At 50.7% G+C, this 27,711-nt stretch overlaps 1 protein-coding gene across 2 annotated transcripts; it reads right to left on the bottom strand.

Moving 5' to 3' along the window:
• Nucleotides 1–493: 493 nt before the first annotated feature.
• On the bottom strand, nucleotides 494–19,324 carry Otub2 (OTU deubiquitinase, ubiquitin aldehyde binding 2). 2 transcript variants are annotated; one of them, XM_028888230.2, is made up of 6 exons: nucleotides 19,116–19,324; nucleotides 6,872–6,967; nucleotides 5,496–5,614; nucleotides 3,917–4,001; nucleotides 3,412–3,606; nucleotides 494–2,618 (listed from the first exon to the last, which is right to left on the bottom strand). In XM_028888230.2, the coding sequence occupies exons 1-6, from the start codon at nucleotides 19,116–19,118 to the stop codon at nucleotides 2,412–2,414; spliced, it is 705 nt and encodes a 234-aa protein (XP_028744063.1). In that variant the 5' UTR covers nucleotides 19,119–19,324; the 3' UTR covers nucleotides 494–2,411. The 2 variants fall into 2 exon arrangements, with proteins under 2 accessions (XP_028744063.1, XP_028744064.1); XM_028888231.2 differs by lacking the exon at nucleotides 19,116–19,324 and adding an exon at nucleotides 13,959–14,274.
• Nucleotides 19,325–27,711: the final 8,387 nt, after the last annotated feature.

Raw genomic sequence — 27,711 nt, 5'->3', positions numbered from 1 at the left:
AGGTAAGTACTAGACCACTGGGTTATAGATATGAAACACTTAGTGGTTAGATTTAGCCACTGCCACCCAACAGCCAGATGAGATGTTGGTAACTCAGGGCATCTTCCTTCTGAGTGAGTTCTACTATTCTGACGTTAGGACACAGCAACATTTCCAGGTAGATGCCCTTCTTGTGACCCCACTGTCTACTTCTCACCTGGCTGAGAGGACAAAGCAAACATCAAGAGCACCCAGGGGCCTCCACTTTCGCAGATGATGCTGCGAGATGTCAGTGGAGTTGATAAGTAGGCTTAAGGCCCCTGCATGCACACCCTTGATAAGATGAGGCCAGTGTTCAAGCCCATCTGTGTCCACCTAGTGTACTGAGGTTTGGTCAAGTCTGTGCACAGCTTCCTGCATCCACAGCTTCCAGTGTAGTCCACTCATGAATGGCCTGTGGAAGATGGTGCTGTTCTTCATTACATAACCAGTACCCAACATTAAGAAGCCAGGCTGAAAGTTTATAGAAACTGTTTAATGCTAGGAAGATGTTTTCATCTGAAGGAAGCTGTAGGGCTTGGCCTTGGGCATTCACTGAACCCCAAGCCCTGTTGTCCCAGGCTGGCTGGTACTTGGCTCTTAGACCTGTTGCACTGTTCCCCTGGCTCACACTTGGGGAAGCCATTCACTTCTAGAAAGAGGTGGCTGTACAGGGTGCAGGAATCATTCAGAAAGTGGGCGTGCTGGCATGATTGTTGGTGTAGCCTAGCCAAGAAATTGCTATGGTCAGCCAGGTTTTAGCATATTCCCAAGTCTCCCTATTGCCCTTTCCCTAGACCCATCCGAACTCCTCGGAACAGCCCAGGTGGGCGTCCTGTGTTCATACCATTCAGCCTGGAAGTGAAGAACTGTCTGGCTGAAGATAGTCAGTTACAGAAACAGTGCCCACTCTTCTGGGGTACTTGTCATAGACCTCAACACTCTTACCCAGATCAGGGTGGAACAATTAACAAAAGATGAAGGCCAGATTTATACTCCTTTGCCAGTGACAGACTCACTTAGCTGGAGCCTTTAAATCTAAATGTGGCCTTGGTTCCCTCACTGCCCAGACATCTGGGTGCTTTTGGCTTACACCAAACAAAAGAAACAGATCTGAGATTTGTGTGAGACTCGGGATCCTGCTGTCCTGTGTGCAGACTCAGCAGACCCTCCTTGTAGCACCAGCAGTCTTAATCACTGCAGAATGAAACATGAGGGGGAGCTTGTACCCACGGAAGGGTACCAGTGGGTGGTTCCACGGCTGTCCTACAGAGGAAGGCAGGGCTAGCAAGTGCCTCAGCCCAGCTGGAGGCTGATTTTTCCACGGTGTCCTCAGGTGGACTCCTGAAGGTCTTGAGACAGCAGGGTAAGGGGGCTATTAAGGGGCACGTGCAGACCAAGAGGCCACTGCCAGCACTGGAAATGCCCCTGGTGCCAACTCCTATGGCTTGTCTGTTCTTTCCTGCCTAACTGCCTGTGAAGCGAGCTGGAGAAACTAGAGCCGTTCCAATCCATGCTCCCCTCTTTCCATGCTGCACATACCCTGCCCAGCTGGCGACCTAGACCCTACTTCTGCATTCCCTGGGGATGATGGGCAGCTGCAGCTCCCTGGTCCCAGACGTGAACACACTGACTCAGGTCCAGGCCCTGTCTTTGTCAAACTTCATCCGGGTGGGGTTGACAGCAGAACCCTGAGGGGCCTGTCCTCCAAAGTCAGGAGTTCGGGTCCTGAGGTAGAAGGACCTTACCTTAAAACCTGAGCTTCATGCTGAAGGCTAAAGTCCTCTTCTGGACTTTGGGTATAAAATTCTCAACTCTCTCCTCTCTCTCTCTCTTCTCCTCCCTCCCTCCCTCTCTCTCTCCTCCCTCCCCCCTCCTAATAAATGGGAAAGCATAGCCATCATGAATCATCATCATCAGTTGTCTACCATTACCCACCCAACAAAGTAGGGCTGGACTCTTCATAGGTCTGGTAAGTCACCGGAATATAAAATATGACAGCTGACCTGAGCTTTTCTTCCCTAGGAAGGCCACTGCCCCTGGTGAGGACAAACCAGATATCCCCACTTTCACACAGCGGCATGTCAACACTGCCAGGAACCTCTTCCAGATAAATAGGTCCAACGAGGTTCTTACAGTAAACGGATACATAGACTGGGTTCCTGGCTTTCTGGTCCAGAGTTAGCAGGCATTACATCATCTATCAAAATAAATACTAAAATTCCTACTAAGTCATGACAGTCCATAGTGGGCACAGGTCTCAGTTGAGTGGCTTTACCCAAAAGGCTGTATGTTTTCTAGTTGTCTAAGTCAATTAAAAAATCGCCAAGGCAGAATGTTCCATTCAGAATGCAGTCCATTAGATGATAGGCTCCGGCATGGCCTAAAATTAATCAGTGTTTTTCAGCTGCATAAAGGATGTTGTAGTGGGATGTTTTATAGAGCAGATAAACGGAAGGGGTGGCAGCCTCGGGGAACACGTGGTGGTTCAGAGCCGTGTCCATCTCATCCACGTACTCCACCTGCAGAGCAATGTTCAGTGCCTGCGACAGAGCTGTGATCTGGACGTGGTCACACTCCATGGCCATGGGCTCCACTTCCTGCAACGCCAAAAGGAAACACTTAGGAGGGAGGCTTGGGGAGGAGGGTGAGTGGGTCAGGATCGAGGTCACCTGTGCTGGGGAGTGCTCTTCCGAAGCACGTGTGGGCGCAGGTGCTGATAACCCACCTGTCACAGACAACACAGCCACAGACTCCTGAGCTTGCAGAAAACGAACCTGAGCCATTTTTATTCCAGACCCTTTAAGGAATGTGCAAAAGGGGAGGAATCTTTAAGGCTAGCATCAAAACTTAAAACTAAAAGAACCTTGCCACCAAAGGCTTCCAAGTGTAAGTGCTTGCAGAGGCCAGAGCCTGTGTGTGGATGGGTTCTGATGCTGCAGAGACAACAGAGAGGCAGAGATGGTGGCAGGGACCCCAAAGAGGGCAGCTGTTCTTGTGCCTACTGGTAGTTGCCATCCAACTTAGGGCCCAGTACTTCCTAATTAAAAAAAAAAAAAACCAGATAGCTATGTGAAAATTGTCCACTTCTTTACACATGGGTCCCTTCTTCAGATAAATACATCTAAATAAAACCCCATCTTAGGGCTAATGTGACAGGAATCCCAAATCCTGAGATTTTGGATAGGAGATTCCCTGGGAATACAAGCAGCAGCTTGCTCAAGCCTCAGAGCTCGGGCCACTCATGGAAGATGTCTCCAGGTGCTAACTTTGCTAGTTGGCATTGCAAGGATGTTCCTCTGGGCAGAAACAGTGGTCCTGGGGTGTGTGAGAGACAGACAAGCAAAGCCCAGGCTGGGGGCTACATCCCCAAAGAGGGTCCTAGGGACCTACGTGGGTACAGAAGTCTTTGATGTCCATCTCCTCATCAATGAAATGTCGGAAGAAGTCAGCTCGGTTCCTAATGAAGGCCGATGTGAGCAGGCGCAAGAACTGCACGATCCGGTCCGAGGAGTTTTGGTCATTGAACACCTTCAGCAGGCTGGACACGGAGCCGTCCTTCTCTACCAGCTCTACCACACTGTAAAACTTCACGCTGCCACCGTCAGAACAGGCCCCAGCAAGCACCTGCCCCCCCACCCCCACCCCCACCCCCCGGAACCCCCTCAGCTCATTTTGAGACTGCAAGTAAGTATTAATGTTGAAGCCCAGAGGCACATCTAGGGGCCTGGCATTGAGTCCCCTCCCACCATACATTCAGAATGGCAGGAAACTGACAGTCCTCCAGACCGAGGTCCCCTGTTCCCTCATACTCCCACAAGCAGGAAATGACCCTGCCCTGCCCCCAGCCCATGTGGAAGACCTTGGTCCTCAGCCAGTGTGGCTCAGGTGAACTCACAGCGTTAAAGAAGTTTCTGAACTTGTGTTCCTCAAAGCCGGCAGCCAGAAGGTCATTTGGGGTCTGTAGCACACGCTCTTTGAACCTAGAGGAGAGGAGACCTGATGGGCATAGGGGGAACACAGGGTGTTGCTGTGACAGGCAACTTCCTGGTCCATGCCAGCCTCGCAGAAGTCCTTGTGGTGTTTCAGAGCACTCCACATGGACGCATGCTGACCCGATGCCTTCTCTGCTGTAGATGAAGAAATGGAGGCAATGACGTCATCATCCCCAGATCCGGCAGTTCTCTTTCAAAGGCTTCCTATCCCTGTGGGCCCACTTCTCCTGTCCGCCCTGGTCATGTCCAGCTCTCTCTCTTTTTGCCTCCTCCCTTACGCTAATCAACTGTCACTTAAAGAATTAGCATCCCTTACTAAAACCCAAATAGTGTAAAGGTACAATGAAATAAAGCATATTGAAAACCAAGAATGAGGCGGGGGAGATGGCCCAGTGTTAAGAACACACTCTTGCAGAGGATCCAGGTTTGATTCCCAGCACAAGCTCACAACCATCCATAACTCCAGTTCCAGGAGATTCCATGCCCTCTTCTGACCTCTTCTGGCACCTAGGACGCATGTGGGACACATACATGCATGCAGGCAAAACACTCATACAATAAAACAAGTCTAATTTTAAAGATAAAAGAACACTCAAAGCTTCAGTTTCCTATTTAGTACTCATTGTGCTTCTAGGTGGCTGGCTGGGTGATGTTACCTAAGTGGGGTGAGGATTGCATGGAACCCCAGCAGGCGCTTCTGTCCCTCAGATCCCTGGTTGCTTATGTGGGGTAGCTAGAGATCAGCCCTAATGCCAGCTTGCTCATCAGTCAGGTCTCCCAGCCCCTAACCCCAGCCCTGTGGCTTCTGTTCCCACTCTGATGCATAGCCCCTTCCTGCCATGGGTCACAGGGCCGTTGTGGGCATGGTGAGGAGTCTGTCCTGGCCACCATGGAAAGCAGCTCTTCATTAACCTCAGGACCAGCCTGGCGCTGGGCTGCACTCACTATCAGGATCAGGGTCAGCCAAATGTCTTGGCAAAGGTGGCTGCCCTTCAAAGCAGTGGAAAGAAAGAGAAGACCATGTGCCCTCATTGTCACACAAAAAGAACACAACCAAGGCCAGCAGGGTCAAGCTTCCTCCTTTTGTCTTTCTTTTTTCTTCCTTCCTTCCTTCCTTCCTTCCTTCCTTCCTTCCTTCCTTCCTTCCTTCCTTCCTTTCTTCCTTCCTCCTCCTCCTCCTCATGTTGGTGTTTGAAAAGTGTCTTACGGTATGCCCCCACATCTGTTTTTCTTTTTGCAGTAAATATCAAGTGCCCACCCGGTGTTGGTGAGCCATGCCTTCAGGCAGTGCTGAGGGAAGTACCAGACAAGTCACTGGCACCTTTCTCAGCCCCTGGGCTGCTATCAACGCCATCCCAGTGGGCAGCTAGGTTTCCCGGCATGCCATGCCTCTACCAGGCAGCTCTCAGCCCCCCTGCTCCAGCCTGGTCCGGGGCAGACCCAGCACAGTGAAGGAGAGCAGTCTGCACAGGTCCCACTCACTTGAGGATCTCTCTGCTCTTGCCCAGCAAAGACTCCAGGTAGGCATATCCCAAGGCCCTGTAGAAGCAATTCCCATCTCCTTTGGTCTTTCGGATTGAGGTAAATCTTTTGCTGAGTTCCTAAGGGGGAGAAGAGGACGCACAAACCTCAGCAGCAGCGACGGCACTGGCGTGGGTCAGCCACTGGCCTGGCCATAGCTCCCTCCCTTCTGCGCCCCCCCACCCTCATCCATCCCACAGATACATGAATACACTGACTGGGATGTGAGACACCGAGGATGCCAGTCAGCCCCTGGCACCAGGCAGCCTTCCGTCAGGGAAGGTGACAGAGAGTTAGATGTGGTGACAGTATGAGGACATGAGCCGGGGTGCCCTGGGTCAGAGACATCCACCCCAGACTTCTCTCATCAGGAAAGGGTTCCTAGAGGAAGCTGGCAGCTGAGTGTGGTGTGTGCGGAACACTGAACAGCCTCAACAGTTCTCGAATGTTTCTCCACGGTGTCAGGAGTGGCATGCCACCCACTCTTGGCCCTGCTCCCAGCATCCCTCTGAAATGGCCTAGAGCCTCTCTCCGTCTTGTGGGACAGTAGTCAGGGTTTTGCCAGTACAGCCTGGTTTTCAAGGGACTGGGAAGCCCCAGCAACAAGAAGGCATAGGGCTTATCTGGATCACCTGAAGCAAGCTGGTCGGGGACAGTGTCCCTCTTTCTCAGCTCCTGAGAGGCTAAGGGAACACACAGAGTTGATTTTCCTCAACCCCGAGTCCTACTGGATGTCCTTCCTATGGTCACATGCAGACCTCAGGACACCAGTGTTACCCTGAGCTGCTGACTGCCTCCTGGCCCAGAGTAAGAAATGGCCCCGGCACCATGCTGTATCGGCAAGGTCCGTGGGAGGGGTCCAGAAGACTGCACAGCAATGTCATCAAAGACCAAGCCCATCTGCCATGGGCACCATGGAGTGGGGGCCTCCCTCCTCCCTAGCCCTGGGAGTGATCCCTGAAGCCTCCCAGTGATGTCCCCTAGTACAGCAGTGATGAGCTCACACCCAGCTCATCAGTTCAGGAGCTATGTGGCCACATTTCAGTTTGCTCAGTTGTCCAGTGAGAACAGAAATACTTGCCACAGAGAATCATAAAAAAGACTCAAGCAAGTAAATCCAGCACTCAGAACAGTGCTTAGCTTTAAAATGTATGGTTTTCCCACAAGGAAAGATTTCTTTCTGAGGTAAAGACCCAATGTCAGAATGGTGTAAGTGTTTCAGTTTGTCCAGGAGCCTGGCTCGAACTCCATGCCTTCCAAAAGCTGTCCCCTTTTTTACTCTCAACCTCCACCCCCTTCGCTGAGGCCCTCATCTCTCTCTCTACCCTCTGCCCCACCTGGATTTTCCTCTGGTAAATTCTATTTTCAGGATGATCCCGAAGAATGGATAGAATGTCACATTTTTCTGATATTAGGTTGAAAGATGTTTCACTCTGAAAGAGAAAGAAGAAACATTTTAAGCTGGCTTCAAAAATACTAGCAGGGCTCTTGGAACCGATAGCCTCTGAACAACCAGTTACACAAACCAGAACATGTCGTCCCCCCTTGGAAGGGATGTGTGAGCATGTGACCGGCATCCTAGGGACCTGCCTAGATTGTCTGGTCCCAGGGCAGGGGCAATCAGGCCTGGCACCATCATGAAGTATCTTGGCTATAAAGAACTGACCTCATAATTTGCTAACAGATACATTTTTTAATACTTAATACCTCAGACTTAATAAATCTCTATGTTGGAATATGCTCCCGCCCCATTCATTCATTCACTTATTCATTCTTTCCTTTACTTACTGTCCCCACCCCAATTCCTGAACATGCACCCTGTGTCAAGGTTGGTGTCATGCTACCAATATAGAGGTGTTCCCATCCCTCCACAAAAGCCAGTGATACCACAGGGCAAAGGTCAGCTGTGAGGTGACCCCATGTGGCACTGGAGGGTGTGTGCTAGGGGCTGGGGACGGGGTAATGATCTGAGCTTACACAAGGTCTGGGCCAAGAGGGACATCTTCTTCTACCACCTACTGGTGGTGCCCAGCTCTGAGCCAAGGTCAGACCAAGCCTGAGCATATGCCTTGTGGGGAGTCAGGGTCTCTAAGCCCTGGAAGGACTCAGCAAGCAGGGTGGAAGCAGGCAGAGGATGCCACGGGTCTAGGGACGGCAGTCACCTCCTCACCTGCGCTTTTCCACTAGGCCTGGGGTGAGAGTGCTCAGGGGTTGGAGCGCAGCCAACTGGCATGCACTCTTGCCACCAGCCACCCAGAAATGGAGCTCTCCACAGAGCGAAATAAAAGGTGCTGGGCTGGTGAGATGGCTCAGAGTGCTGACCACCGGAGACTGATCCCAGGATCCCACACGGAGGAGGAGAGAACCAACTCTCACAAGCTGTCCTCTGGTTTGTGCCAATGGTGTGCATGCGTGTGTGCGTGTGCATGTACACACACACACACACACGTGTGTGCATACACACATTGTTCTTTAAAGTGCTGTTTGACCCACATAAAGAGTTTCCAGCTTAAAGTAAGGGTTCTGTGGCTGAGGATGTGGCGCAGTAGATTAAGCCCCTGCCTTGTAAGCGTGAGGACCAGAGTTCAGATCCCCAGAATACACATACAGGCTAAATGGGCAACCAGCCTGTAATCCCAGTTCTTAGGAGATTGGTACAGGGGATCTTTGGGACAAGCTGACTAGCTAGATGACCCAAGTCTGCATATTCTAGGCCCATAAAAAGTCTGCTAGGGCTTCTGGGAAAGGTTTGGTTTGGGATAAAAAGAGCAGAGAGAAGCTGATACAATGTCTACTTTACAGCAGTCATCCTGTGACCAGAGGTTGAAAGTCAACATAAGGAGGATGGTTTGAGGATCTGCTGCTACCTTAAGCCCTACACCATGTGAAATGGTGACAGGTCCCATTACTTGGCACCGACTCTGTGCCAAGCTCTGGAACTGAGGCTCGTATATCCCCATTATCTCATTTATCACAACACTCCTGTGAGGTGGCCATTATTATACTCACGACACTGCCGAGGTCAGGTGGTTTGAGCTAGGAGGTGATTAATACAGATCAGTGTGAAGTTCAAATGCACCCAAGTGCTAGGGAGGCACAGCCCACACTCCAGACCACAAAGGAATGTCCTGTCCAGGGCAGTGTTGGACTGTCCTACCCAGAGGTTGGGTGCAACCTTTCACTTCTGCTGTCCCCCAGGGACACCATCCTCCCAAAGTTCCTGATGGGAGTTCGGTGTCTCCCAGAGCCTTGCCAGTCTGTGGGGCTTTCTGCAGGGTATCAAGGAACAGTTTCCTAAGTGACACTAGGCACAGCCATTAGAAGTATCACAGGCTGAGGCTGTGGCTTAACAGCAGAGCACTTGCCTGGCACACGTGCAAGGCCCTGGGTTCATCCCCAGCTCTGCAAAACACACAAAAAACAAAACAAGAAAGCGAATCCCACCACCACAGGGGTCAGTCAGTTTCTCCTCCACCTCCTCCGAGCCTTCTACCCATGCCCCAAAGATACCAGCTTCTTCCTTATGGTCTTCCTTTTCAGTTCCTAGTCTCCCTTTCAAAGATCCATGAACCTCTGGCTTCCAGACTGAAATGGCTCCATTTCATTCCAAGATTGTTGGCTTTTGTTTTGTTTTGTTTTGTTTTCTAGACAGGATTTCTCTGTGTCATTCACGAGGTTTTAAAAAACCTTAGGCCAAGCCAGCTTTGTTGACTTCCCAGGAATATAAGCATAACTATACTTCTAAATCGTGGAAGAGGGGCATCATTTATGTGCCACACAATTGCTGGTGTGCAGTTAATTCTGCTCACACTGTCCTGAAGAGGCAAATCCCCACGGGGAGGTATCAGTCTGAACAGCCCTCTTTACCCTTTGCATGCATGGCAAGGGGACCCACAGGCTGCTGGCAAAGCAGCCACAGGCTCTGCTCAGCCAAACTCCTTCTTGCCCCGTTGCTAACTCATTCCCATCTTGCTACTTACCCCATGACTATTGGTTTATAAAATCAGTTTTACAGATGGCTGACTTAAAATGGTGCATGGGCTTTCCGAACACCAGGCTACAGAGCAGAACAGCCCAACTGTATTTAATGAACCTTGCACTCGATTCTGGCCCCAAACAAAACTCAGAAATGAATACATCAGGGGCCCAGGGACCCCAGAAGGATGCCTAGGCAGCCATATTTCCTTGGCGGTTTTTAAGAAGGCATCAGCGGAGGAGTGGGAAAGGGGACTCCGTTCGTCCTCACAAAGAGGAATCCCGAGGGGAGGCACGACACCAGGGAAGGCTTCCCAGGGCCTGCATTTGCCTGGAGTGTTAGGTAAACTCGCTGCCATCGACAAATTTACGCAAGCTATTTGAAGCAGTCACACTGATAGCAAGACACCGAGCAGCGGAACCAGCTCTGCACTCTTGAGCGGCACCCTTGCCTCAGCCTCAGTGGGAGATTTTTTTTTTTCTGTGTGATCCATTTGTCCCTAATCTCTATTGTGTCCCCCAACCCTGTCCCTCACTCATTCTCCAACCCTCGAAGGTCTGCTTGCTATGGCTTTTGAAGTGCATGTGTCTTCAAGGAGTGTAGTGGTAAAGTGTACATAGCATGAAACATACCATTTTAGCCATGCTGATGTCCGCAGTTCTATGGCCTTCAGTACCTGCCACTGTCCCCCGACCCCCATCTTTGGAAATCACCCCTCTACTTTCTGTCTTTATGAATCAGACTACAGATGAGATATCGTTTTCTATTAAAAAAAAAAAAAAAACAAAACAGACATTTGCTGGGCGGGTGGTGGCGCACGCCTTTAATCCCAGCACTTGGGAGGCAGAAGCAAGTGGATCTCTGTGAGTTCAAGGCCAGCCTGGGCTACAGAGTGAGTTTCAGGAAAGGTGCCAAAGCTACACAGAGAAACTCTGTCTCAAAAAACAAAACAAAAACAAAAACAAAACAAAACAACCCAGACATTTTTTAAAAATACATATTTACATATATATTATGCTACAGATACTATGGGATTTTTTTCCCCTACTCAATACTAGTTCAAAACAAGCCATACCTAGGTATGGTGGCACATGCTTGTAGTCCTAGCATCCAGGAGGCTGAGGCAGGGGGGTGGTGAAATTGAGGTTAGCATAGGCTACACTGTGAAATTGTCTCCAGGAAGGGGATGGGGCTTAGAAGAGGAGGAGGGGAGGAAGGGAAGGAGGGAAGAAAGGAAGGTAGGTAGATGGTCTTGGGTCGGCTTCTAGTGCCCCCCAAGCATATACATGGGCGCCCTAGTGACAAGCAGGTTTCCACCGTGGCACTTCCAGTCCCTTAAACAGAATAACCCAAGTCTCCACCCAAACCCACCAGCATTCCTGGGTGAGACAAGCCTCAGCTGCAGGAAGACCCTAAGGGCAGTATCAGTTTACTAGTCCAGGAATCTGGAACAAAGCTGGGTTTTGACCTTGGCTGAACTGGTGTTTGCTTTTAAACCCTGGCTGGAGAATTCCAGGTTGTTATGGAGAAAAGAGAAACAGGGTGCACCTGACTGTCCGGTCAGACCTAACCAGGACACAGGAAAGACCTTTAATTGTTGTTTTGCAAATAGATGCTAATTAATTAAGCAGGGCATGCAGCGCCCAGGCTTACCAACAGTTTCAGCAGCAGAGGTGTGGCATGTTTCACTGACCAACTCCACAGCCAGGCCTCAGCTCACTCCTCTGCCTACAAACCCCATCTACCGGCCAGCCATCCTGTTAGTGCATCTGAGCATGCTCACATTCCAGGCCACGCCCACATCCCCAGGACACACCCACACCCCAGGCCCAGCAGTGCCTCCCAGGTCTATCTGAGCATCTCCGGCAGGATTGACTCACCAACCAGGCCCTGAAGTCACCACTTAACCACACAGCCTGACCTCAAGACACCAGAAGAGCAGGTTCAGAACCTCAATCTCTCCTCTAGAATGCTCATGTCTTTGCCAGAGGCCACCCAGGCTTGAACCCTAGCCCTACTCGCTGGCCTAGAGTCCCCATGACACCAGAAGGAGAGTACTTTTAAATGTCTACTTGGGGGCTGGGAAGGTGGCTGAGTGGGTAATGAACTTACTGCTTAAGGGCCTGAGTTTTGTGACCCAGCACCCATATAAAAAGCCACGCACCTGTGACCCCAGCAATGGGAGGGGTATTTAGAGACACTCAGCTCTCCAGTGTTTGATGACCTGCCAATATAGCTGTCGGTGAGCTCCAGGTTCAGTGAGGAGACCCTGTCTCAAAAACTAGAGGGGCTGGGGAGAGGGCTCAGGGAGCAAAGTACTTGCCACACACGAGTCAGGAGTGGAATTCCCGTCTCCAGAACTCACTTAAAATCTGGGGGGCGTGGCAGCTGCCTGTGACCTCAGCGCTCAGGAAGCAGAGACGGGGTGGTCCCTGGAGCACGCTGGCTAGCTAGACTACCTGGAACTGGCAACCTCCAGGCCCAGCAAGAGACCCTCCCTAAATAAACAGCAATTGAGGAAAACACCCAGTGTCAACTTGCAGCATCCACATGCATGAACACATATGTGCATGCCAATCCATGTACACATGTGCCCACACACTTGTGAAGCAGGTTCATATGCACACACACACACACACACACACACACACACACACACACACACACGTTAAGAAAACATTATAGGAAGACATCTGATGTCAATCTCTGGCCTCCACACACATGGACACAAATTGGTACAATCTGCTGTCATGAACACAACACACACAGGCATACATCACACACATATACCCAAAAAAGTCTCTCTTTCACTCTATATAGATGAATATACATATGAATACACATATTCAAATATCTACACACACACACACACATATATATATATGTATATATATATATATATACACACAACACCTGTGGAGTGTCCAAAAGCCCCTAATTGATGAGGAGTTAAGCCAAAGATCACTGAAGCCCCGGTGGAGGGAGACCTGTCTCCCTGAAGGACTTGTTCCTGCTCCAACACCTGAGGACAATCCTGGTGTCACAGAACATGACCACTTGACTTTTTTGCACTTGGCAATGAGGAGTCCAGCCCCCTCCGTCTGGAGTCGAGCTGTGGAAAGGCCGTGCTTTCGGGGGCTTCTGGACTCTGCTGCCCCACGGCTGCTTTCCTCCATTCCTAAAGGCTGCCTGGGGGTGGGGACACGGGTCAGTGGGTGGGGGCGCCGTCTGAGTTTGATCCTTGGGACCCATGGGATGGAAGTAGCCCTCTGACCTCCACACACATTCCGTGGCATGTCTGTACTCCCCTCCCCAAACACAGATAAATACATGTCAAAGGCTGTCTGGCTTCCATGATGAATGACTCCTTTCTCTCACCTTTTTTCCCATGGTCCCCTTACTGAGGCCTGGACCTCCTCCCCCTTGTGAGGACCCTGGTGGTGACCTCACTGCACCTTAGTTGATAACTAAGGCTAACGTCTCACTTTAGCCCCTTAAATGAGTCACACTTCGGAACCTCTCTTGCCATGGTAATATATCCATAGGTGCTAGGGAACAGGATACGCTAATCTTTGGTGACGATTACTCAGCTTACTACATGACTCTTCTCGGTGGGGCCCCAACCCCTTATCTTAGTAGCTAGCTGTTTTCAGAGCTCCTGAAGCTGGGCTCTGCCTCCCCCAGATAGTGTGAACTTCTGTAACATCCTTCAGCAGCCACCCACCTGATCTTAGCTCCTGCCTCTCCTCTCCCTAAGACTCCAACCTCAGACAGCTGGCAACTTCTCAGACATCTAAGCAGCGCTTCTAATTCATTTACCCCCTGATTACTCAGTAGCTCATCTGTCCACCCCTGGCTTCTCTAGGCCCTAGGGTACCCCTTCAACTAGACAGTATACCCCCAAATCCAGGACCCTCTTCTACCGTCTTACCCTGCTCCACTGGTTCCTGGGTCTAGCCCGAGAACTCTCACCGTCTCCCACAAGAAGGATGCAATACACTGTGTCCGGTGACCTCCAGGCTTCCACTAATTTGCCCCACATTCTCCACAAGCAGCCAGCGCAGGTTGCTTCACAGGCAGGACCTTTCCTCAGTATTCTCTGCTAGGCTTAGGTATTTGTTCCCTCCATGCTGCTAAGTTTAACTGCCGATGTCACTGTACCAAAAGGCAGCATTCTGCCTTCCCGGATTGAACCAACACCATGATCATGGATTGTATCCAGGGTTGACACAGTTTCTCTAGCTCCCTTCTACCAAGAGATGCCTTCCCTCATGGTAAGAAAGCAAGAAGCTCCTGGCCTGAGGCTGGCACCTCATCTTAGGACTTCCCAGCCTCTCAAGCTCTGAGCCCAATAAAGCTGGCCTAAATCACCCAGTGAGAACCCATTCCAGCAACACCAGGCTAAGACAGAGCCAGGGACCAGGAGCAGGAGCTGCCATAACGAATACCTGAAAACATGAAGGTTTCGGAGTAGGTGAGTGGGTACTGCTGGGACACTTCCCAGATGAATGCTGGAGAAGCCGTCGCAGCTGGGAACACACCGTGCAGGGCGATTCTGGTGCGAGTAAGACAAGGCGGTGAGCAGAAGGGAAAGCGGGAGTCTTCCGAGACTTTGTATGGGAAGGCTGGCAGGAACTGGCATGGAAAAGACTATGAAGATGCAGCCTCGGATGGAAGGGAGGCATGAAGTACTGGAGAGTGCTGGGAGGAAGAGTCATCTCCTCAAGTGGCAAAGAACTTGACTGCAGGGTGTTCTTGCCCCAGGGCTAAATGGGAAAACAGAATTTAAGAACAATGACCTAGCCGGGCAGTGGTGGCCATGCCTTTAATCCCAGTACTCAGGAGGCAGAGGCAGGCGGATCTCTGTGAGTTCGAGGCCAGCCTGGGCTACAGAGTGAGTTCCAGGAAAGGCGCAAAGCTACACAGAGAAACCCTGTCTCGAAAAACAAAAACAAAACAAAACAAAACAAAAAAAGAACAATGACCTAGGAAGGACATGGGACAGCAGAACCTAAAGGGGCAGCCATCATCAGGGCTGTGGTGTGGCTTCTTGGAACTTCACCTACTAAAATGTGAGAGGAGAAAAATGTAAAGATGGAATGTCTAAGTAAAGAGAATGAAAGTTTTGGAAAACTCACAGCCTGACTGTGTAAAAGAATGAAGTGCCATCTGTGCACCAAAGGTATGGCCCAGCGGTTGACCACCCACTGAAGAGATTAGAAATTAGGACAGAAGGAAGCTAGGTGTCACTCGGGGAGACGGAGGTAGAAGACACCCTCAAACACAGCAGAGGTCTTGGAGGCTGGCTGTGCCTAGAGTGCACATTTCCAGGAAGCCTCCCAAGTGCCCCACATTTCAGGACAGCACATCTTCTGTGTGACCGGCTCTATCGGGGCACAGGGAAGGCTGCTGCTCTAGCGGCCAAAGCTGTGGCCTTGGTAGAGTCTACATGGGCTGGCCCTGAGGCCTGCAGAATGTCAGAGCTTGGGGTGTGGTACACAGTGTGGGGGCCCAGAGCAACCAGGCAGAGTCCCTACTAGGGCAATGCCCACGGCAGAGAATGCCCTGAGGATGTATGGTGATGGTGAGCTGCTGCTGCCTAGGTCAAGACCAGTGGATCCCAGGGGTGGGCAGTTCCAACAGCGTGTGGAGGCAGCACAGAGTCAAAGATTATTCTGGAATCAGAGGACCTAACTCAGTTGCTCACTTACTCCTTTTGTCTGGCTGACTTCCCACTCTGGGGATGGGAATGTCTGTATATCTTGGGCCTGCCCACCATGATGCTTGGGTGACTGGCCCTCAGCTGGCAGGATCTGTCAGGACATGGCCTGGGTCTCACCTCTGTCTGGCTCATGGGTCACAGCCCTGGCCTCTGGACATTTGAGTTGGGCTGTAATAAGGTAAGACTCTGGGAACTGCTGGGATAGAATGAATGCATTTTGTATACACAAAGAACAGGAGACGGTGTGTGTGTGTGTGTGTGTGTGTGTGTGTGTGTGTGTTGCAGCGTGCTAGAAAGCTAAGGTTTGAATGTCCCCTCTAAACCAAGCTGCAATTTAACTGCCAATGTGACAGTTTTTCAGAGGTCACAAGGTCAGGGGACTCCCCGCTCATGAAAGGATTAGTTCAGTCATCCCAAGGAGGGTTTTTTTTCTATCATGTTATGACAAAGTAAGAAGATGTGCGGGCCCTCACCAAAGGCCAGCGCCTTGATGATGGCCTAACCAGCCACCTGCAGAAGCCGAAGCCAATAAATGTCTGGTCATTATAAATCACCCGGTCTATGACATTGCCGTGGCATTATGGCACCTCCTCAAACGCTCCACTGGCTCGCCTGCTCAGTCTTTGACATCTTCCCATTTGACCCTTGTACACCAAGGGGCTCCAGCCACAGTGGCTGCCCTGTCCCTCCAACAGGACACACACACTTCTACCTCAGTGCCTTCGTACTTCTGTTTCTATTTGTCCCAATGTTCTTCTGCCTCTTTCCATGACTTGGGAGATGCCACCTCGGCAGAGAAGCCTCCCTCCCCTCCCCCACCATCCTATTGCCTTATCTTGCTTGTTCAGGCCATGATCTGACAGGTGGGTTCATTGGCTCCCTCCACCCAAATGCCAGCTCCACAAAGGTAGAGACTTGTCCTCTGTCACTGCTGGCTCTCCACTTCCTGGAACGCTGGAATGTTGTAACGTATCCCAAAAACGGATCCCGAGTGCTACAAGCCGAACTGTTGAGGCCCTACCTCCAGACCTCAGCACGCAACTTTATTTTGGAATATGGTCATCACTGATGTAATTAGTTAAGATGAGGTCACAATGAAGAAGGGTGGGTCACCAGTCCCATGACTGATTTCCTTATTAAAAGAGGAGTATAAACACATGCATGGGAGAAAGCCATCTGCAGATGAGTTCCAATGTCACAAGTCAAGCTACTGCTGGAAGCTTGGGGAAGCCAGGGTAGAACTTTCCCAAACATCTTCAGGGGGAGTGTGCCCTTGCCTGTACCTTCACCTGGGTCTTCAGCCTCCAGACTTTCCAGAAAACAAGTCCCTGTGGCTCTATCCCGCTGAAGGGCTTTACTGCAGTAACCCTGGTGAGCACATTGAATGAGCAAGCCTGCCTCTCACTCCAGCTGGCCACCCACGACCCAGCATCAGAGAGAGCCAGAAACCATTTCATATTCATCAAAAATGTAACAGTTCCCTCATGTGCAGACGACCCAAACTCCACAGCCCAGCAGGCAAAGCTCTGCACGGAACACTCAGATCTCATCCAGTTTCCCAGACTCACGACCCTGGGCTCCTCTAGCCTCCCTGCATCTCCATCAGCTGCTTCCTCTTCCCAGAATGCCCACTTCTGACCACGTCCCGAGGCCTGTAAGCCAAATGCCCTGCTACCAGGAATGTACTCTTTCCCCAGTCCTTCCTACACAGCGTCCAGCAGCTGGCTTTTCCCACTAGTGGAATGTGCCATGCTCCCAAGGTCTGTGTCGAACTCTCGGGCCATGTCAGTAATTCACTGGCTGTGACCTGGCCCGCAGGCATGAACTCTAGGAGAGGGCAGGTATCATGTGTCTCTTACCACTGCCCCGACCTAGGCGGAGGATGCCAGTGGTGGCCTGTTGAATGTACACTAGAAGAATGCAGACAGGAACTTTGTGGTTATGCTTCTTACCCCCCAAAGTAAAAGCACTTATAGTGAGGGTGAACCCCTTGATATCTGCAGCCCTAACTCCTGAGGACGCCAGTCTTCTGCGTGGGACTCACCTTCAAGCTCAGCCCAGTGACTTTGATATGGAAATAGCGGGAGATGCTGTCATTCCCAAGACAGTCTCTTCTATGCACCACCCACACCAGGCAGCCTCAACCAACATTTAAAAACATTAAATCAACCATGGTCCCCGGGGATGTAGCAAGGTGCCCGACACACAGTAGGTGTATAATAACAACTGCCATGTAAACAGTCACTAGTTCCTGAACAAATGTCCTATTTGGTGTGTCTTAACTATTATCTTTCTCTCCAAGGCACCTAAACTCCCCACTCCCAGCTGCTGGTCTCCTGGGTTCAGGGCAGATCCAGTTACACAGTAAGGGATGGACGTTGAGGTCCCAGCCCCTATTGCCCTGGGGCGCCCTCAGCTACCACCAGTGGTGCCCAGATGCCACGCAGCCTCCAGCTTCTGCGTGGCTAGAACTGAGTTCAATAGCTCCACTCCCAGGCAGGTGATGCAGAATACCGGGGCCACTTTCCTGGAGCGGCAGAGCAGGTGAGCGCTTGGGTACCAAGCACAAGCAGGGAACTAGTGCTTCTAGTCCCTCCCCCTGATTCTGGCCACACCCCAGCAGGAGGATGGCTTGTAAGATGCCCTGGCTGCCCATGGACACTCAGCACAGGTTTGACTCAGACCCTAGCCCTGCAGCATCCCAAAGTAGTGACCCAAATGTGGGAGGAAGGGTAAGCACAAAGAACCAGGCCCTACACTACCATCTTCTGGATTCCAAAGCCCTAGTTGAATACCACCTCCCTCCCCAAACACACACACACACACACACACACACACACACACACACACACACACACACACACACCAAACCAAACCAACCAAACAAACAAAAAACCCAAACAGGGTCCTCATAGCAGCCATTGGGATAGCCCAGACTGGAAGTGAGATATTGAGGTGTGGTTCAGAAGCTGAGTCTTATCTAACATGCATTTAGCCCTGGTTTCAAAACCCAGCATCACTAAACAAAACAAAAAGAGCTGCTGAGCCCAGAGCTATGCGATCCCAAGCACTAATAATGGTCAGGCTCCAGAGAGCCCTTTGCTGGAAGTTGAAAAGTATAGGGCAGCCACCATACTTAATCCCCTGTAAGAGGCCTGACCCCATGGCAACCTGGAGGGTGGGCTGATGCAACACAGAACACTGGACCAGAGGCTTGGGTTCAAGTCCTAGCTGTCCCACCATCACAATCCCTATCAGCTTTCTCCCTGTCTAGCCTCAGTTTCCCAACCTGCCCAAGTCCAGGGTTTAACCAGGTTTGACCAGCCCGCGTCTCCTGGGCTTGATCTGCTCAGATGGTAGTTTCTTTTAGATCGCTTTCCCTGGACTTGTAACTCATTTTTCACTACTGGGGGACACCTCTTCATGTGGTCCTGACTCCACAGACCTGTTGCCATCAGGAGACTGAGCTTACATCCAAGTGGCCCTAAGACTTGCCCGGGTGGCCAGATCACTTGTCCCTGGGGATGATTGGCTGAGGCAGAGTCGGTCTGTAGTGGCTAAGTCCGCGATGGGTGGGCTGTAAGCTGTCCACCAGAGTGCTACTTAACAAAGAGCAGGGACCACAACCCCGGAGGTGCCCCATCCAGCTCCAGCCAGGCACAAGGCTCGGGACTTCAAGGACTTCGCCTGGGACCACCTGAAGTGGACACGAGGCAGCAGGGCTCGGTCCGGGCTGGATCTCCCGGCTGCAGGTTCCCAAAGGGACAGCGCAGCACACCCCGGGCTCAGCGTCCCGAGGACGGAAAGGGCTGAGCCTCGCGCCCGACCGCGCGCACGCACACGAACCCTGGTGCCCCCCCCTCCCCGTCCCGCGACCACTGACCATAGTGACCGGAGCCGTCGGGCCACGTCCCGCCCCAGCGAGGAGCGAGCGGGTGCCACGGGAGACGCTGGGCGACTCCGCCGTTGGGTCGGGCGGCGCGGGCCTCGCGGGTGTGGGGCGAGCGCAGAATACACCCGACCGCCCCTCAGACCGGAGCGCAGACCTCCACTGTGTCCCAGCAAGACGCACTCCCCGCGATTGACGTTGGAAGCCGGCAATCAGAAGCAGAGACGCAGGACGTCACAGAAAGTGGGTGGGACTCCACGCACCTTCAGCCTATGCTTTGGGACTCATTTGACAGGAGGCCGCCCTCCTTTTAAAGACACAGAGTGCTTTTTTTAACTGGCAAAGGAGTTAGCCCAATCAGGAAAGCCGGTCCTCGTTTGTAAAGACAGAAGGACTTTTAACTAAAACTGGAAATTGAAGTCTGGAAGATTAGATGGTCCTCATTAATTAACCAACGAGTTCACATGAGTATAGTTCGCTCAAGATCAGAGCACATGTGCTCAGGAAGCGCGGGTCTGGGTGACATTAAGTTACCTGCCTGCGCCTGTCTAGTTACTAAATAATATTTTACCTGTTTCCAACTCATGAATCAGTGGGTTGACAGCCATCCAGGTAATGTTTGTTGAATGAATGAATGTTCAGGATGGTTGAGTGTGGCTCTGGAGCTGTGGGACTGTGTAGAAGACGCAAGACTGAGCCAGGTGTAGGTGACTCACCCTGTGTAAAAGCTCATTATTACTGAACATCATACAAGGAATATTCATCATCTGTAGATTTATTTGCCAGCCCTTGACCCCTGGAGGAGCCACTGTAGGTGTTGTGTGGAGAAGGGTGCTTCTGTACACAGCACATAACTATTTTACAAGGTCCTGGCACTTAGGTGTTTCTACTTTAACTGTGGTGTAAATGTGATAATGTTGGCTGGAAACGGTTTTGCTCTTTCCTTGGGCTGGTGACAGGTGGTCTCACACCTTCACAATACTGGACAGCCAAATTGAGTGGCAGTTCCAGTCAGGCCCACCGGAAGCAACAATAAACACACCCTAGCGTTCCACAGTGCAAAACTAGGATGATCCGTACATTTGGTGTGATTATTCATAATGTGTTTTTCATTTTGTGATGTGTGTGTGTGTGTCTGTGTGTGTCTGTGTGTACGTGTTGAGATGTGTGTGCGCCTGTGTTGCATATGTCAAGGTCAGAGGTCAACTTAGATGTTTTCCTCTATTTCTTTCCACCTTCTATTTTTATTTTTTAAGATTTATTTTTATTAACCAGGTGTGGTAGCTCATGCCTTTAATCCCAGCACTTAGGAGACAGAGGCAGGCTGATCTCTGAGTTGGAGGCCAGCCTGACCTATAGAATGAGTTCCAGGACAGACAGGACTACAGAGAGAAACCCTGTCATTGAAAAACAACAGAAAGATTTTTATTATTTTAAGTTATGTTATTACAATTAAATGTCCTCTAAGCCAGCAACCATCGTCTGGAGGAGTTCAGCTTTGTCCCCCTTACACAAGATCAGCCCAGGTGTATTTGTTGATTGTTTGTACCCCCGAATAGAAAGGAAGAGTGGGGCAGGAAAGCCTCAGCTGAGTATCCAGCTGCTCCCACCACTTCTACATGCAGCCAAGGCCTGGGACTAGAGTCTATATAGGCTGTGGACTCCTGGAGAGCGGATGTGGGCTCTCCTTCCATCTATGTGACTACAGGGAAGCGTTTACTTCTTCTGGGTAAGGCTTTCCAGCTGCCAGTTGGGGGAGGGGCACCCATACCCCTGTAATTGTCCCCCCCCCACCACCACCACCTATGCTCTGTAAGGAAGCCCAATAAACTCACTGGTTTCACAGAGTGAACTTGCATGGAATTGTGCTTTGGTTTGTCTTCAAGACCTTGGGAGGATGGGTTAACATGTAACCCCTGGGAAGGAATTTTAGTAACGTATGTGTAGGTGTGTGTGCCTGCATGTGGGTATGTGCATGAGAGTGCAGGGGCCTGTAGAGGCCAGGTGTGTTGGATGCTGCCCTGGAGCTTGAGCTATAGACAGACGAGAAGCCGCCTGACATGGGTGCTGGGGATGGAACTTAAGTTCTCGGGAAGAGCAGTAAGTGTTCTTCACCCCGAGTCCTCACTCCAGCCCTTCCACCTTTTTTTTGGGGGGGGGGACAGAGTCTCTCGTTGGACCCGGAGCTCACAGATTCCATTAGGCTGGCTGGCCAGAGATCCTCTGGGAGCCTACTGTCTCTGCCTCCCCAGCGCTGAGATTACAAAAGCGCACCACCATGTCTGGGATTCTTTTAATATAGGCTCTGGGGGAACTGAACTCAGGTCTTATGCTTGTGGGCAAGCACCTTTCCAGTTGAGTATCTCCCCAGCCCTTTACGATGTTTTAAATTTGTGATTGCTTTATCAAGCACAGCTCTATTATGAAGTCTAGGCATATCTGTATTAATACTTCCAGGTGCCTATATCCAGTTCTCTCCTCTCATGTTCGTGTCTTCTATCACCCTCCCACCAGCCCAGTTAGGCTCTTGTTCAAACCAACATCTGTGTCTTTGATGCCTGTACCCTACATACCATTCATTGGGTAGGGAGTGTGGACCAATGGGAATGCCGGGAGCAGCCACAGCAGCTAACTATTCATGGGTCCTTTGTGCAGGGCACTCACAACCAGGCACACTGGGACCCTCCACCTTCAGGAGGATCAGGAGTTCGAGGCCAGCCTGGTCTACAGGGCGAGATCCAGGACAGGCACCAAAACTACACAGAGAAACCCTGTCTCGAGAAAAAAAAAGTTTCTTCCCATATCCACACCATACACCTTCCTTGAGTCCTAGGCAGCCTGAGTGCCACGCTAGATGCACTGCAGAGAAACTATGGCCTGGTGTGGAGCCACAGCCTACTCTCTGCCCTGCTACTTCATGCTCTTCTTCACTTTTGCAGGGTCTCTGCTACTCGTTTGCTTTGCTTTGAGGACAGGCCCCATGGTTGCCCAAGGTGGCTTTGAACCCCTGGGCTCAGGTGATCGTATTGTCTTAGCCTTTTTGGTAGCTAGAACGCCAGGCTTTTTTGATTGTTTGTTTGTTTGTTTTTGTTTATTTGTTTTTGTTTTTTTCCATCAGTGAACTCAATCCAGAGAAATGACAGGAGCAGCCTAGGCTAGGAGTGGTCCCTGCTGGGACTACCTACTTCTGCTTTCTGCCTCTACCTAGCCTCTTCTTGTGAGAAAAGTTCTTGCCATGTAGCCCTTGCTGTCTGTGAACTCCGAATCCTCCTGCTTCTGCTGCCCGATTGCTGAGATTACAAGTGTGCCTCACTGTGCCCAGGATGGATCCCACACTCTCTGACTCCTCATCTTGGACTTGGTCCAGGCTGAGCTTTGCATCCCTTGGTGGAAGAATGGCTGGGCCAGGAGTGGTCCCATGGGTGTGGTCTGAAGCCCATGAGGAACCCTGACCCCTTGGCTTTTTCTGACTCTGTCCTTTATTGCTGCGTGTCTTTAGGCAATGCCTAGGTCTTCTTTGGTCCTTTCATTTCTCACTCAGTTAGAGGGGTGGGCATTCTGAGTGGTCAAGAAAACCTTTTCAGAGGCTGAGGATATAGCTCAGAAGATGGAGTACTTGCTCAGCTCATGGGTTTGATCTCCAGGACCACATACAGTGAGTGTAACCCCAGCACTCAGGGTAAAAGCAGGAAGGTTGGAAGGTGAAGGTCATCCTGGGTTTAACTAGTTTAAGACCAACCTGGGAAACGTGAGACCTTGTCTCAAGAGAAAAAGTTGGGTTTTGTTTTTAAATATATACTTAGTAGTGGAGTCTGTAACAATCCCTCCCAATGAAATGACTCGTGGGGGTGGGGGGCCTTGTCTCCCACTGGGGAAATGGAGGCCTTCCCCCTTGTACTCATCAGGCTTCATCCTGAACCCTGGGAAGATGATTAGGGGAAGAAAAGCTTTGGAAACCTCCACTCAGCTCCAAAGCTGTTTGGATGATCTTTGGAGTGGCCCTCGTGCAGGCACACACGGTCCTCTCTTCCTGCATCTTCTACCTGGAGTTCAAGTGACTCTGGAGAAGCCAGGGATGGCAGCTGTGGGCACCTGTGGCTTCACAGGCTGAGGCCTCCCATGAGGATGCTGGACCTCTGTGTGCAGCCTGAGAGACTGGGCTGTGCTGCCAAGATGGGTCTCTTTGGCTGCTCTGTCTCAGGCTGCTCAAGGCAGACAGCTCTTCCAGGCACATTCTCCTACAGGCTCTTCTATCCAAAGCTACCATCCTCCACAGTCTATCTGCTCTCTGAAGCCTTCCTGGACTGCACTGGGGGTTGGTTGTGGGGTCCTCTGAACTCCCAGGCCGGGACCTGACTTTCCCCTATGGTGACATGCCCTGCTGCTGTGATTGGAGGGACAGGAGAACATGGTAATTATGCAAGTAGGCAGTGGCATCAGGCACACTCATGACGCCATTCTCTAGGCATTGCTTCCTGAACAGGCCAGCCCTCACCGGGCTTGGTTTCTCAGCCATAAGTGGCTGGGTTGTGAAAGCATTTGGGAAGTGTGGGCTTGGCGTGATGGCCTCTGGGCCACAGTCTTACTCATTCTAGTGTGCATAAACATAACACAACAGACCGTGAGGCCTGACACCAGCCATGGGGATCGAGCCATGGCAGTGACACCCCAAAGAGGTCTGTGTGGGGTGCCCGTACACCAACACTGTGTTGGTGTCTCTCAGAATCAACACAAGGAGGCTGTGCCGGAAGTAACAAGAACAATACGGGCCCCTCCCAGGGTGCACCTTCCTTTTTGTGTTTTTTGACTGAACAAACACTCCCCTCCTTGCCAACTGCAGGTTGGGTGAGCGGCAGGACCCTCAGCACTAACCGTAGGCCTATGTGAGCTTTAGGCTTCTGTTGCCCAATGTCAACACTGTCTTTCTCCTACCGTGAGCTGGAAAAGGGTTTGAGGGAAAGAAGATGTAGAAGCCCTTGGCCTTCAACTCCACCCCTGCCCACCCTACCCCAATCCCTAACCCATCACCTCCCTCCCCCAGGGAGCAGAGCCTTGCCTCACACCTGCCAGGCCATATTTGGGAGAGAGACTTGGAAGAACAATGGGATTGGGGATTGGAGATGGTAGAGGTCAAGCTGTCAGGAAGGGAGAGCTTTCTGGAATCAAGGAAAGGCAGAAGCAGGTGTCCTGAGAGAGGAAGTTCCTCACGGGCTCAGAGGAAAGGCCCGTGCTGTCTAAGGGACAAAGCCGCTTTGTCCCTCCCCTCAGGACACAGTGCAGTTGTCTCTTTCCTCAGAAAGCCGTGTATGTTTGGGCAGGGACTACAGAAACATTCCTGCTTTTCTGCACTGAGGAAATTGCTTGGGCCCACACAATCCCAACAGGTCAAAGGTAGGGAGGGAGCCTCACAAATGGAGATATTTAATTTTCCATCAGGTCAAGAGAGGGCTGACACACAGTGTCCTCTTGAGCAGGAGAAACCAAAAGGAAGAGGTCATCCTGTGCCCTCTCGAGGCCCCAGGCACCCACCTGTACAAGCTCTGCCCTGGCTGGTGGCACACACTTTTTATCCCAACATTTGGAGGTAGAGACAGGCTGATCTCTGTGAGTTTATGACCAGCCTGGTCCACAAAGTGAGTTCCAGGACAGCCAGGCTGTGTAGAGAGACCCTGATTAAATAATAAATAAATAAATAAATTAAATAAAATAAAGGAGGGTTGGAGATGTAGCTCAATGCAGAGCACTGGCCTAGCATAGCAGGGCTCTGGATTCAGTCCCCAAGTGCCACCAAAAAAGGTGTCTGGAAGATAAATAATTGTCCAAGTTGGCTTCACCCCTGGCCAGCTCCCTTTGTGGTTTAAAGTGGACCTGCAGGCTTGGAAACATAACTCATGGGTCAGTTTTCCATCCAAGCACCCAGCTATGGCTCCCCAGGGCCAACTCTGTAAAGAAGCACTTCTTGAATTCTGATAGTGGCATACCCTCCCGGGCTGGCCGGGCACAGCTCTGGCTTCTATACCAGAGGAACATCTGAAGTGGTTTCTGGAAAGCGGAGGCACTTCTGTACCTGCTCCAAGTCCATCCATTCTCTGTGTGGAGACAGAGAGCCTGGATTCTGAAGGAAGCTCCTGGGTGGGAGCCTCGAGAAGGTCATGTGGCCTCGGGCCCTCCCTCTCCCAGTCCTCTTCCATATTCACACCCTTACCAAGATCCTCTCTCTAGGGGTGGCCTGGCCACTTGGCCTGATCCATGGAGTACTGTAGCTAGAGTTTTTCTGCCTTGCCCACAGTCAGGACAAATCTCTGTCACCCCCCCAGTCCCACAGCCGCTCAGACCCAACCAAGTAAACACAGAGACTTATATTGCTTACAAACTGTGTGGCCATGGCAGGCTTCTTGCTAACTGTTCTTATAGCTTAAATTAATTCATTTCCATAAATCTATACCTTGCCACATGGCTCGTGGCTTACCGGCATCTTCACATGCTGCTTGTCATGGCAACAGCTGGCAGTGACTCCCTCTGTCTTCCTGTTCTTTCTTTTCTCCTCTCTGTTAGTCCCGCCTATACTTCCTGCCTAGCCACTGGCCAATCAGTGTTTTATTTATTGACCAATCAGAGTAATTTGGCATACAGACCATCCCACAGCAGAGTACAACTGTTGTCCAGTGCCATTCTGCACATACTGTATTACTCACCTACTTTGTCCACTTCTCCAGCTAGTCTCATAGGACAGCGTGTCTGGAGATTTCTTACGGCAATTGGCTAAAAGCAACTAGATCCCAAGATGGCTGCCCAGAGGACAGCCAATAGACTTGAGACATCATTGTTATCCACTTTCCTCTAAACGACATACCCACCAGCTTCCCAACATTTTACAATAACCATGCAGTCACCAGTAGGGACCACATAAGGAAAGGAAGTGGGCAGTGTGGATTTCCAGAGAGCCTGGTGATTCTTCCCATTTTATTTCTGCTGCCGGTAAACTGAATTTCCCAGAAAAAGAAAATCCACACCTGTATTGAACATTTTACAAGGCTGATTATGAGATGTTTTAAACGTCTGTGATCCCGGAGGATGGAATGTTATAGGTTGGGAGCCAAATTATCCTGGGCTATCTTTAGCCTCCTAAACATTTTGTGCCTACCTCGTCTTACCTAAATATCCTTGTGACCATTAGGTAAATCCTTCTGGAATGTGCAAACAGGCCCCCAGCTCCTACCGACCCAAAGGCCCAAGAACAGCATCAGGCAGCATCTGAAGCCTATAGCAAAGGTTCCCCTGCTTTACTGTGGCCAATGTTTCTACCAATGGATTTGAAAAGTGTCTTGACTTAGGACTTCCTTTGTTCTGTTAATATAAAACCTCCCTGAAACCGTTGCCACGTAGGGACACGGTCTCTGGCTGGCAACCTGAATCTGCCTTCCTAGGCCGTGTTCACTTAAATTTGACTTCAGAATCAGCTCTCTCTTCCTCCCTTTGAGGTGACAGTTATGTTTTTGTGTCATTCTGCTCGTTATCTGCCAAGGCCCAGTGGCTGAGAAACCGACAAGGTGAGCTCTTGTTTCCTTGCTCTTTGGCCGCTGAACTAAGCCTTTGACTTCTTCCCTCCTTTGGGAGAACTGGCCTCCCAAAACCTGCCTGGAGTGTGTGGCATTTGCCTTCTTGGGGACACCAAGAGTTAGAATCAAGAACATACCCAGAAGAATTTATTTCTGGTTTTTAAATCAATTTTCTTTTTCTGATTATTAAAGGTAAATATGTTTATTGTAGACACTTCAGACAAGATGTAAAAGTATACAGAACAAAAGGCAAAATATGAATCAACCCTACCATCCATATTGAATCACTGTTTCCAAGGTAACATAGACTTTCCTCCCACTTTTATTTATTTATTTATTTATTTTTGGTTTTTCAAGACAGGGTTTCTCTGTGTAGCTTTGCGCCTTTCCTGGATCTCACTCTGTAGACCAGGCTGGCCTTGAACTCACTGCCTCTGCCTCCTGAGTGCTGGGATTAAAGGCGTGCGCCACCATCGCCTGGCCCACTTTTAATTTTAATTTTATTTTTTATGCATGTTTATGTGTGTATGTGTGTGTGTGTGCGTGCGTGCGTGCGTGCGTGCGTGCGTGCGTGTGTGTGTGTGTGTGTGAATGCCCATGGAGGCCAGAAGAGGGTATCAGATCCCTTGAAAGCTGGAGTTACAGGTGTCTGGGAAGCACCTGATGTGTGTGCTAGGAGAAAAACTCTGGTCTTTACAATTGGGCAGCAAGTACTCTTAACTATTGAGCTATCTTTCCAGCTCTCTCCCACTTTAAAGAAATAGAATGTGTGTGTGCGTGTGTGTGTGCGTGTGTGTGTGTGTGTGTGTGTGTGTGTGTGTGTGTGTGTACATCTTAGTGTATGTGCATCACTTGCATACAGGATCCCACAGAAGTCATAAGATATTGCATCCTCTGGAATTGGAGTTACAGATGATTGTGAGCTGCTAAGAGAGTATTGGGAATTGAACTGGAGTCCTCTGCAAGAGCAATTAAGGGCTCTTACCCACTGATCCATCTCTCCTGCCCAACCTCTCTCCCATTTTTAGACA

This window comes from Peromyscus leucopus, chromosome 14 (genome assembly GCF_004664715.2).
Source record: "Peromyscus leucopus breed LL Stock chromosome 14, UCI_PerLeu_2.1, whole genome shotgun sequence".
NCBI classification, from domain to species: domain Eukaryota; kingdom Metazoa; phylum Chordata; class Mammalia; order Rodentia; family Cricetidae; genus Peromyscus; species Peromyscus leucopus.
This window is presented reverse-complemented; position numbering and strand designations above follow the sequence as displayed.